Source organism: Plecotus auritus, assembly GCF_963455305.1.
Source record: "Plecotus auritus genome assembly, chromosome: 11".
NCBI lineage: Eukaryota > Metazoa > Chordata > Mammalia > Chiroptera > Vespertilionidae > Plecotus > Plecotus auritus.
The window spans coordinates 19800611-19813522 of NC_137777.1; the positions used below are offsets into that span (position 1 = coordinate 19800611).

At 40.1% G+C, this 12912-nt stretch overlaps 1 protein-coding gene across 1 annotated transcript in view; it reads left to right on the forward strand.

Moving 5' to 3' along the window:
• Nucleotides 1-214: 214 nt before the first annotated feature.
• Nucleotides 215-12912, forward strand: part of PKHD1L1 (PKHD1 like 1) — a 140977-nt gene continuing 128279 nt past the window's right edge. The window contains exons 1-4 of the mRNA XM_080646789.1: nucleotides 215-378; nucleotides 2308-2397; nucleotides 9965-10109; nucleotides 12340-12448. Coding sequence (XP_080502915.1) covers nucleotides 306-378; nucleotides 2308-2397; nucleotides 9965-10109; nucleotides 12340-12448 — 417 coding nt within the window. The 5' untranslated portion in view covers nucleotides 215-305. The remainder of the gene's footprint in view (nucleotides 379-2307; nucleotides 2398-9964; nucleotides 10110-12339; nucleotides 12449-12912) is intronic.

Sequence of the window (12912 nt, forward strand, 5' to 3'; positions counted from 1 at the left end):
GGGCGAGACTCACGGAAAACTTGCCCATGGATCTCTCTCGTCCAAAGGAGTGGACGGCCTGAGGTTGTTGGGCCCCAGGTCTGCGTGTGGAGGTTTGAGGAGCGCAGGGTGGCCCCGCCGGGCTCGCCTCCGGTGCGTCTCTGTGTGCGAACCCCAGGGCGCCGCCCCATCGCCGGGGGCGGGGCCGCCCGGCCTGCGCGTGGGAAGGTCGGGCGCGCCAGTGAGTGGCGATCCCCGGGCTGAGCGCAGGCGCGCGCGGCGGCGGGGAGCAGCGGCGCGCTGGACTCCGCGGAACTCGAGCCGCGATGGGACACCTGTGGCTTTGGGGGACCTGGGGCTTCTGGGGGCTGCTCCTGTGCGCCGCGGACCCCCACACAGGTAACCCATGGGGGGCGCCAGGGAGGCGCGCAGGAGAAGCGCATGTAGGCACGGTCCCTGCTCCCGGGGGCGCGGGACAGGCGGGACCGCGGGCCACCAGCTCTGCGCCAAAGCTGTGGGTGCCGCCGCTTGGCCATCCTGGACCAAAGGACCTGGAAGGCGGGCCCGACGCGGACAGACCGAGGGAGAGGGAGAGATTGCTCTTAATCCATCAGTGTTGCTTGCCAGAGTTTTGAGTCTCACCTCCTCTCCCAAGTGACTTGTTGAAATGGGACGGACATGTGGCCTGGGGGATTGGTGGTGGGGGTCCAGGCCAGAGAGGCAGCCGAGTCCTCCCTCTCTCTCCTCTGGGGTCCTTGGGCCCCACTTAAGGGAAGTCTCCCAGGGGGACAGAAGTGGGCCTTCGTGGCGGGTGTCAGTCACTTCCAGGGCCAGCTGCCCTGTGCCTTCAAAGTAATACCCAGGAGAGGGCTGGGAAGAGACTGATAAGATAAGAAATTGGAGTTGTCCGTGGAGATAACTGGAGGATGAACCTGAGATAGGTGCGGAGCAGCATGGCCTTGGAGATAGGATCCAGCTGGAGTTTCCTACTGGCGGCTGTGGGCGGCTGGAAGTTACGGAGGTGCCTGGAGCGGGAACAGCCGGGGGCTCTTGGCAAAGACAGGCCTAAAGCACAGAGGCGTTGGGTCAGGGGACTAGTCTTCTTTATGCTGGGAGCTGTTGGCCTTATAGGCGAAGTCCCTGCTAAACTTTTCTCAGGCAGGAATGAACCATACAATCATAACTTTTTTCACCTTTCTCTTTAGTTGTGCCCTCCCCCCCACCCCCACTTAAATTTTCCTACCTACTCTGAGAACTTGTTACTGGATTTAATAATACCCAGATCTGTACAGTTTAAGAAGAAAATAAACTCTACTGCACACTGGGTATCTTTGAGTTGTTTTAACTCATTGCTTACAGTTCTCCAAGGAAGCCACTCACCCACCCCTTCTAGAACTCTTTGCCTTTCCCACAATTGGTCCAGTCTAGCTAACTGATATTTGCCCTCCCAAATGCAGCAGGGACACCTCTTCTCTCAATAAGCAGGTGTGACCCAAGACGTATGAATGAAAGGCCCCATCTGAGTCATCTATGTGGCCCCGGTGCTGTCTTGTGTCACTCTGTACTGTGCAAGCTAAACTTCTGGGAAGTTGGGATTGTTATGCATTTTTATTTCTTTATTTTTAAATATTTTTATTGATTTTAGAGAGGAAGGGTGAGGGATAGAGAGATAGAAACATCAATGATGAGAGAGAATCATTGATTGGCTGCCTCCTGCATGCCCCCCACTGGGGATCAAGCCCGGCAGCCCAGGAATGTAGCCCTTGGCCAGAATCAAACCTGGGACCCTTCAATCCACAGGTCAATGCTCTATCCACTGAGCCAAACCAGTTAGGGCATGTTATGCACTTTTATATCCTCAGGCACAGTAACACCGTTTGTTGAATGAATCAGTGACGTGTGCATTAAGAACTTGCTAGCATTAGGAGGCTAGAAAGATCCCAGAAATGATCTTTGCTGAAGTCTCACTCTGTCATAGAAAACAATTTCTTCTTAAAGCACAACATTCCTCTTTGCACCTGGATTATTTGTTGATTCTACTAGCTTTGCACTTCCTGTGTGCTTGAATTTAAGGGTTTAATAAGTGTTTTATAATGGGATAGATAAGAATGATGAAAATGATCAATGAGTATTAATTAAGTTAATGCTTAACTCCCTGTCAAGTCATTGGTTAGCAGTAGAGCCAAAAATAAAACATTGGTATATTTACTTTTAGACTATAGCCTTCATGATATTTTTCTAACGGTGTTGTAATACATGATATGAAATTTGATGCTTGAAATGAAGTCCTTGATAATTTTCCCTCTACTGTATTTTAATATCTTTCAGATGGCTCTAAAATAATTCCTAAAGTCACAGAAATAATACCTAAATATGGCAGCATAAATGGAGCAACAAGACTGACTATCAAAGGAGAAGGTATGGATGCTCTTTTGGCATTTTTTTTTTTTTTTTTTTTTTGCCAAGGTGGAGGTACTTTAAAGACTACTTCTTTCACACTCAGGGCCTTATGATTAAAAAAAAATCCACTGGAGTTATTTCTCCACTTGGCCAGAGTGGTAGAACTCTATCCCCTTTAACAGTTAATGAAATTGCCAAGAGTCTTCTATCAACAAGATCATCTGAATTCGTATTATAATTACTTGATTAATTCTAAGATCTGGATTCTAATGACTAATCTATAGCTCAACTCTGCAATTGTCTGCTTTGCTCTTCATGAGTCTCTAATATTTAATTAGTTTTTATATCAAATAATACATGTTGGGGGCTTAGGGTTATAATGTTAGTAAGAGGGTATGAGAGAGAAATAGAATGGTAATGAGAGGAGAAAGGCAATTGACAGTAGAGTTTTGGATCCCTTCTCCTGCCAACAATCCTCATTATGTGCTTCATCAAAGCATGAGTTATGTATGACTCTCTTCTTGCCTGGTCTTGGGATGAAAATATAGTAAGCAATCAGTGAATATATATAATTACTACAATTAGAAAGGAATATGTGTTTCTTTTAACCACAAGGCCTTTGGAATCTAAATGGTTGTGGTACTCATTGCTTACAAATTTTTGAAAGATGAGAAAGAAAATTTTTAAAAGAATATTAACGAAAGTGATTACTTTGTCTATAACAAGAAGAGAAATGAGAAGTTTTTGGAGTGAAAGAATTTACAAAGCGAGATATGTAATTCTAATACATATATATTATTTCTTCAGTACTTCTAAGTAATATTTCTGCAGAATTCAACCTTTCAAGGATATACTTAAAATGGTTTATGCCTCTAAGTTGTGAACAATATATTTTGAATTAAAGTGTTCTTTTTAAGAATTAAACACCTGGAGGTAATGTATTTGTTAAGGACTATTTTTAAAATGTCTTTATCTATAGTTCCTTTATATTGTAAATTGCTGTTGACATAATGTGCTTGAAAGTTATTGGGTTTTAAAAAAATTTTTTTACTTATTGATTTGAGAGAGAGAGGAAGGAAGAGAGAGAAACATCAATTTGTTGTTCCATCCATTCATGCATTCACTGGTTGATTTTTTTTTTTTTTAGATTTTAATTTATTTATTTTTAAATAAAATGCATATAATTAAGTATTATATTCCATGTTGTAAAGACTATTTCTTAGTTATATCTCCTGTGCACTGGTATTTAATACAGAAGATGATAATGGCTGACCACTTTATTTGGACACTGATTTGAAAATTTTTTGGGATTTGGAATACTTTAATGGAAAATTTTATGATAAAATAAACTAGGATTCCAACAAAACCTGTTGCAACACACTAATATTAAACATGAGTTCTATAATAATGATATTTTTCACTATTCTTTAGATTTATTCTGGGAAGACTCTCACACACGTGTTCAGACCTTTAGCAGATTATTTCCATGAGTCTCATATATTTGATGTATCATGTTACTTTATTTTATGCTTATTTTTGGTTAACAGTAGGTCACTGGTTGATTCTTGTAAGTACACTGACCAGGAATCAAATCCACAACCTTGGCTCATCAGGACGATGCTCCAACCATCTGAGCTACCCGGCCAGGGACAAAAGCAATTTGTTTTTTGACATGGATTTACACGCATGAAAGAAATACCCAGATTAAAACAAAACAATAAAACCACCCAGCTATTTTCTTATTTTGAGACCTGAACTTTTTCTGATCCAGGAACCATAGCTTGAATTTAAGTACGTAGATCCAGATCATCCCTAGTTAGAAATAGAAAAAACAAAGCATTCTTTCCTTAAGGCAGTTTGGAAGAATATCCTTGTGAATCTAGCTATCACCTTTGCTCTTTTGTGTACATTCTGAGGCTCAGGAGTGATAATCCTATGAAGCACAAAGTGTCATGGTGAATTTCTAGTTTTCCCCATCAGCATCAGTTCATAGGTGCTTTAGGCAGGGAATTCTAGAGTAGTTAAATCTTTCTGAATTGCAGATACCAGCACCTTCCCCCAGATTTGTCTTCATTCTCTCTGCTTTAATGACACACTGTTGGTGACTAAAATGTGTTAGCGTGTGTATTTTTCAGAGGCTGAGTCTAATTACTGTTTTATGTAGGTTGGAGGGGCATGTTATGTATGCAGAATGTGTATAAAGCAATGATAATGAATTTGCAAAACACACCACAGTGCCTATAGCTACATGAATATGGTACTTGAACAAAGCTTATTTGGAAGGAATATATACATGATCCATCAGTGCTGTCTCTACCTGATGCTCCATGTATAGAATGACACATAGAGCTAAGTTATTAACCACACAAGAACACTTTCCAAATGAAATTGTAAATGCCAGATGATTACTCAAATCTTGGTCCCATATGACTGTTTAAGTGTTTTATTTTTGTAAAAGTGATGAAAAAGTAAACTATCATAGAAAAGTTTTACTTAGAAAGTGAAATTTCACCTTCTAGAAAGATCTACTTTAATATTTTGATGTATCTAAGTGACTTTTAGCTATTTCCAAACACAGTATTCACTTTTACAGGCAAAATTTGCTATTGCATCTCTTTGTCCTGAAGACTGTGCTTCAGGAACCAAAGATACATAATTTTACAGTCACGATGCCCACGTAAAAGTGTTTTGTGCAGTGGCATGATCATAGAAATACTTCTCTGTCCTTTTAACATCTTAAATGGATATTAACTGGTTTGAGAGGTTGTGTTATTATTTTGCTAAGTTCTAGAGCAGTGGTTCTCAACCTTTCTAATGCCACGACCCTTTAATACAGTTCCTCATGTTGTGGTGACCCCCAACCATAAAATTATTTTCGTTGCTACTTCATAACTGTAATTTTGCTACTGTTACGAATCGTAATGTAAATATCTGTGTTTTCGATGGGTCTGTGTTAAAGGGTCGCGGCATTAGAAGGTTGAGAACCACTCTTATAGAGTGTTTCTAACAATTGGTTTTATTACATTATATTCACACCTTGTATTTATTGTCTTCCTTGATATTTATCATGTTTTCCTTTATTTAAAAATATCAGGAAGATAGAAGGAGTGAGTTAACTTTTGGGTCTTTTTTCTACATTTTGCTGTTACAGTGTCCAGCATATATATTTTTGTTAATATGAAGTGTTGAATTACAAAAAAATTTTTTTAATTTTATTGATTTTTTTACAGAGAGGAAGGGAGAGGGATAAAGAGTTAGAAACATCCATCAGCTGCCTCCTGCACACCTCCTACTGGGGATGTGCCCGCAACCAAGGTACATGCCCTTGACTGGAATCAAACCCGGACCCTTCAGTTCGCAGGCCGACGCTCTATCCACTGAGCCAAACCAGTCAGGGCAAATTACACAATTTTTATAACATTATGGCTTTTGGTTCCATCTTTGCCACTTCCCACTATGTGCCTGTGGACAAGTTATTGCTCTAAGCCTCAGCTTCCTCATCAGTAAAATGGGATAGTAATTCCTACCTATTGTGGCTATTGTGAATATTGAAATGGATGATGTATCTAAGGTGCCCATATATGATATATGCCCCATAAATTAGAGCTAACTTATTGTTTTTATTCTTTTGCATTTATGTTATAGTTTTAGTTCCGTTCTTTAGGAGTTTCTTCCATTACACGGCACCTTTTCCCCCCATGATTTTCAATATTACAACTTTTAAGTAGCTTTATACACTCTCAACCCTGCTTTTCTGAGGTAGAGAAACTGTAACAGCCAGAATGGTACACGGCAGCTGGCATCTTCCATGAAGGCTGCTATCGGGAGGTCCCAGTTTTCGTGCCTGGCAAGTCTTGTCTCCAGTTTTTCTGCAAAAGAAAAAAAAAAATACATCAACATGTTAGGAATTTCCATTTGAAGTTTCAACCTTTTCTGTTTCCAGGGTACACCCAACCCTTCCTGTGATCTTTGTCCTTTGGAGTACTTCCAGAGGTATCTCTTCGTGCCCAATTATTTATTTAGAATTATACTTTTCAATTAAAATTATTTTTAAAGGCGATTCTTTTCAATTTTTTAAAATATAATTTTAAATTAAAAATCTTTTCAAAGGTGACTCCTCTATATTTTATTAACTCTCGAATTAGCTGAAAACAATATTTCTATGCTTCTTTTAGCAAAATTTGTAATGAAAATATTTACAAAAATCTTACCAATTTGGTTCACATTTTTTCCATAGATTTTATTCCTAGGGGAAATTATATATATATATATATATATATATATATATATATATATATATATATATATATATATGTAGAGAGAGAGAGAGAGAGAGAGAGAGAGAGAGAGAGAAACTCCTAAGCTAAAAACATCATCTTTTGGTGCTCGCTTCGGCAGCACATATACTAAAAACATCATCTTTTGTTAGTGTTATTTTTTACATTTGTATTTGTCTTAGAAAAGCTCAAGAACATATCTGCATTAACATATCATTCATGTGACATGTACCTGATAGGAAAATAATACATACATCACATCCTGAGCCACATCACAATGAAAACTTTCCATTCTTTAGTTAGTTGCCAGCATCCCTTCTGTGTGTTCCAAACTCAATGTGAACTCCAAAGATAAGCAGAAGTTGGCAGAAGGAACATGCGGGTTTACAAGTAACTTGCTTTTCTGTGTTTTCATGTGTCTTCTCATAATTCCATTTTAGCAGTAACTTCCTTTCTAGATTCAAAACTGTGAATTCAATGCAAATATCTTTTCAGATGTTAAATTGATGCTTCTATTTGTACCTTAGTCTATGCTGGATGAGTCATGTTCAGTTAACGTTTAAGCTTAGAAGAAGAAAATGGTGTTTATTAAAATCCCTACCTTTTGTTGAGTTTCTGCTTACTTTTTTCTTACATATAAAGGATAGGAGAGGAGACATAGGGTCTGGAGGAAGTTACATTGGGTAACAAGTAATAGCTTGGTAATGTGCATCTTTAATATTATTTTTCTCTGAATATCACAAATATGCCTGGTTGGCATCTACAACCTGGATCTGAATCCTGGGCCCCACTTACTAGTTTTCTGTAGGTTTTTAAAGAGATATTAATACTGAACCTAAACCTCAGGATTTTTGTGACTAAGAATAAGAGTAGATATCAACTAAGCTCTAAACATATGAGCCAGGCACCATATTAAGCGATATATATATATATATATATATATATATATATATATATATCCTCATTTAGTCTTCCTAACAATCCAATAAGGTTATTATGGTCAATTTTCTGATGAGGAGACTAAGACAGAGTTTATCTATAAAACTCAAATTCCCAAAGTCATACTGCAAGGAAATGCTGGAGCCGGCATTCCAACCCAGATATCAGGGTCCAAATGCCCTGTCCTTAAATAGCACTGTCCCCTGACATGCAGCTCTATCAGAGCTGAAGTTCAGGAACTTGGCATTTGTGAACATCTGGCACAGTGAAGTCCTACTTCCTACACTAAACCAGGCAATATTTGTGTCTTCTAATGGACCTTTGTAGAACTTTGAAAATGGTCAGTAATTTAAAAAGCAATCACAACACAGATATCTGGCCACCCCAATTCAGCCACTTCAACTAGTAAAGGCTATTTAATATGAGCACATATCATAGTGATGATCATTCTGTTGGAACATACTTGAAAACTACTGACAATTTAAGATAAATACTTAATATTTATTTTCTCTAACATTAGTAATATGAATACATAGGATTTTAAAGAGGTAAGTCTACATCTCTGGGTTTACCTTCTTGCTTTATACTGATTTTAAGTTTATTATTGTCCTGGGAGAACCAAATGATCTGTACATAATTAAGTTCTGTACATAATTAAGTTCTGATATTTGAATAGTTCGCCCCCACCCTCCATCATTATCACTCCCAGTGATCCAGAAATTGAACCTGTGCTTTCTATCCTTGCAATTTTAGGTTCCTCCAAGGCTCCCAATATGGGTTCCACTGAACTAAAACTACCACTACTACCTGATCATTTGAATCCATCAAACATAATTAGTAGACAACTAGAGATAATCAATTCTGATGGTCATGAAGAGGTAGGGCTGCTTTACCTAATGCAGAGGAGTATGGCTGGAATTCACAATATTCATGGAGGCAGCTCTTGGCTTCCAAGTCCAATGATAAATGTGAATAGGCAATTATGGCAACCACAACCTAACAAGGGCAAGGCAGCCAAGGGCTCAGATCTTGAGGATGAAGGTTAGTGTCATTATAGCCTCAGGACCAGTTGTATTAGTGTGGCCTGTAGTTTGTCCCACTAACCCCCCTTGTATTAGAGCCTTAGCAGAGCTCTCATACAGTCACCACCTTAGAGTCTTGATAATGGAATGGACTTAAAGTATGGAGCATGAGAACTTCTGGATGGTGCCATTTCTGTATGGACTGTATCAGGTGCCTTTTATGCTCAGCCTCGCACCCTCTTGTCCTCACCTGTGATTCTAGCCACAGCTGTGTCACATAGATCCCCCTGTACTGTGTCTCAGTCTATACTTTCAGATTCTTGCCTTAACTTCTCCCAGCATGGCTTTGTCCACTGTCCCAGGGCTCCTCCAATGGAGGGACTTGGGACATGCAGCCCACATGGCAGACACGCGGCCTGTAAGTGCGGGAAGTTATTTCCCCCAGTGGGAACCCTCAGGTCATGGGGGCAGGATTTGATGAATAAATGCTTCTTGCTGTTGATTCTTCGATTGTGAAAGGCAGTCTCTTTTTCTTACAAGTTACCAGTACGATTGAGTCTCAGCTGTCCTCAGTGGTGCCCACTTTTCTTGGTTCAGGCTTTACTCCACCTTGTTCCTAAGAAATCACCACCCAGATAAACTTCTTGCAAGTCCTCACCTCAGACTTGGCTTTATAGAAACTCATGGTAAAATAGTGGTATACTGTTACCCTCATGCAATCTTTCTATACCCTTCAGCATGCCTTTTTTTAATAGCAGTTATCAGCACTGGATATAGTATATAGCATCTGGTGATGTATACATGTACATATATACATATTTATATATTTGTATATAAAATTTTTGTCGCCCTGGCTGGTGTGGCTCGGTTTGGTTGGGCTCCAAAGGGTTTGATTCTGGTTGGGGCACATGCCCAGGTTGCATGCTCCATCTCGGTAGGGGATGTGCAGGAGATAGCCGATTGATGTTTCGCTCTCACATCCATGCTTTTCTCTTCTCCCTTCCTTGCTCTCTTAAAATCAATAAACTATTCTTTAAAAAATATATTTGTTTATTTGCTCCACCCCTCCCTATCCTACTACTGGATTATAAGCTGTTTGATTCCACTGCATTTAATAGCACCTGACAAATCAATTCTCAAGAATTACTTTTATGATTTAAATTAATTAAAGTCTAATTTTTCTGCTCCCAAAGAAGATTATAATCCTAGGGATAAATATGAAATAAGCTAACTGCTTATTCAGTACTATTCCCTATTATTTATTGAATAATTCAATACTTAATGACGATGGTTAGCTCTCAAAGAACAGAATCCATTAATAATACTTGAGTGTTTTTACTTTCCCAGGTTTTGCTCAAGCACACCAGTTTAACTATGGAGTTGATGATGCTGAGTTGGGGAACACTGTGCAATTAGTTTCTTCTTTTCGATCCATTTCTTGTGATGTAGAAAAAGATGCAAGTCATTCAACTCAAATTACATGCTATACTAGGTATGTTTTAAACTCTCTTTAATGTCATTTTTATCATATCAGAAGTACAGTTATGCATATTAGTATTTTAATAGTTTTATCACTCTGGTGTTAAAATAATATTTTTCTGATTACCAGCTGTTTTTGATTTTGTGATTTTAGATGATTTTATACCTTTATTACAATAAATTATAATGTTCTTTCCACATATGGGCATGATAAAATATATTCTATATTCTTATCCAGGTTATTAGAGCTATTATCATTATTGATCTCTTTTAGAAGATAAATGGCTACTGTTAAATTGTAATGATGCTCCTTAAAATATCAAAATTATGCTTTCCTGTCAGGTTTGATTAATTTTGTTCAATATTTTGACATAGCCATTAAGATTAAAGACAATATTTTGTATAGTGACATTTCAAGTTTTTTTACTATTGGCCCAAATTAATGTTTGTTATTAGCAATTTAGTGAAAAAAAAATTAATCATTTTAAACTGTAACTTTCGGTATTGTAATATGTAGCATATATTACAGAGGAATTCATCTACTTTAGGCTTGTTGGCTATTTTTTTGCAGCAAAAGCTCACTTATGGAGAAACTTGATTAAAACTTCTTTTTAAACAAAGCAAGGTGATATGTGACTATTTTTAATGATTATTATTATACTAGAGGCCCGGTGCACAAAATTTGTGCATAGGGGGGGATAGTGTCCCTCAAGCCCAGCCTGCACCCTCTCCAATCTGGGACCCCTCGAGCAATGTCCGACTGCCCGTTTAGGCCCGATCCTAAACGGGCAGTCGGACATCCCTCTCACAATCCAGGACTGCTGACTCCCAACGGCTCGCCTGCCTGCCTTCCTGATTGCCCCTAACCACTTCTGCCTGCCAGCCTGGTCAACCCCTAACCACTCCCCTGCCAGCCTGATTGATGCCTAACTGCTCCCCTGCCAGCCTGTTTTACCCCTAACTGCCCTCCCCTGCAGGCCTGGTCACCCCTAACTGCCCTCCCCTGCAGGCCTGGTCCCCCCCATTGCTCTCCCCTGTAGGCCTGTGTCCCCCCCAACTGCCCTCCCTTGCAGGCCAGGTCACTCCCAACTTCCCTCCTCTGCTGGCCTGGTCACCCTTAACTGCCCTCCCCTGCAGGCTTGATCGCCCCCAACTGCCCTCCCTTGCAGGCCTGGCCCCTTCCAACTGCCCTCCCCTGCTGGCCATCTTGTGGTAGCCATCTTGTGTCCACATGGGGGCAGGATCTTTGACCACATGGGGGCAGCCATCTTGTGTGTTGGAGTGATGGTCAATCTGCATATTACTCTTTTATTAGATAGGATAGAGGTCTGGTGCATGGGTGGGGCCAGCTGGTTTGCCCTGAAGGGTGTCCCGGATCAGGGTGGGGGTTCCCTTAGGGTGTGGGGTGACCTGGGCAAGAGGCCTGTGGTGGTTTGCAGGCCGGCCACGCCCCCCAGTGACCCAAGCGGTGGCCCTGGTATCTGGGATTTATTTATCTTCTACAATTGAAACTTTGTAGCCTGGAGCGGAGCCAAGCCTTCTGCTCCCTCCGTGGCAGCAGCCATTTCTGTTGGGATTTATGTATCTTCTATAATTGAAACTTTGTAGCCTTAAGCAGAGGCCAAGGCAGGCCAGGGTGTGCAGAAAGGTTGGCTTCCTCCATCGCCGGGGGCAACTCTAGCCTCCTGCTCTCTCCAGCTCCGTGGCTGCTGCCATTTCTGTTGGGCTTTATTTATCTTCTATAATTGAAACTTTGTATCCTGGAGTGGAGGCCTGGACCCGCCAGGGTGTGCAGAAAGCTTGGCTTCCTCCATTGCCAGGGAAACCCAAGCCTCCCTCCTGCTCTCTGTGGCCACAGCCATCTTGGTTGGGTTTATTTGCATATTCGCTCCTGATTGGCTGGTGGGCCTGGATTGTGGGCGTGGATTGTGGGTGTAGCAGAGGTACAGTCAATTTGCATATTACTCTTTTATTAGATAGGATTTGTTGTTATTGCATTTATTTTCCTTTTCAATAAGCACCAATGCACTTAGAATAAGCATTTGCTCGAGGTCCATAATTTAGAATTTGCAGTGCAAAATTCAGGATGGAATCATCTTTTCAAAATGTAAAGTAGAATTTAACTGTCCACCAGTTAAAATTGTAGACACCTCTTCAAAAATGACATGTAGTCTTTTCACTAGTACTACACATTCAATAAAAGGGTCATTGCGTTTCTTACATGTTCTTCCTTTGCCTTCCAGAGCAATGCCAGAAGATTCCTACACTGTTCAAGTCAGTGTGGATGGGGTTCCTATTACAGAAAATAATACCTGCAGAGGTCTCATCCACAGCCGAGCATGCAGCTTCTACGTATGTGGGAGCTCATCTTTAACTTTCAGATAATTGATCTTACACTTCCCTTCCTGTGGAACTGGGTTTTTATCTTTTAATTTTTAATTTTACAGATTGTTATCTATGTCCACATTTAAAAACGTGAGCATGTAGCTAAGGGTAATTTCACCCACTTTTAATTATCTTCCATAGTAATAGAATCTCTTTCATTACTTCTGATCTCTTTAAAAGGTTTCCCCTTTTTAAAATTACTTTTATTAATGGGTTAAACTTTTATACATACAAGTTATTTTCTTGTTTACACTGTTTTTTTTTCTCTTTCTCCATTTCTGTTTTTAGTTTGATTCTTCTTTTTCCTCTTTTGACTGGAGTCGCCTTCATTTTGAATAGAAACATAACGATTTTTTCTTTCTCCAGTAAGCACTTCTCTTCCTTTATCATGAAAGTGTGGAATAATAAGTCTGAAGTTATCCTTAACCTCA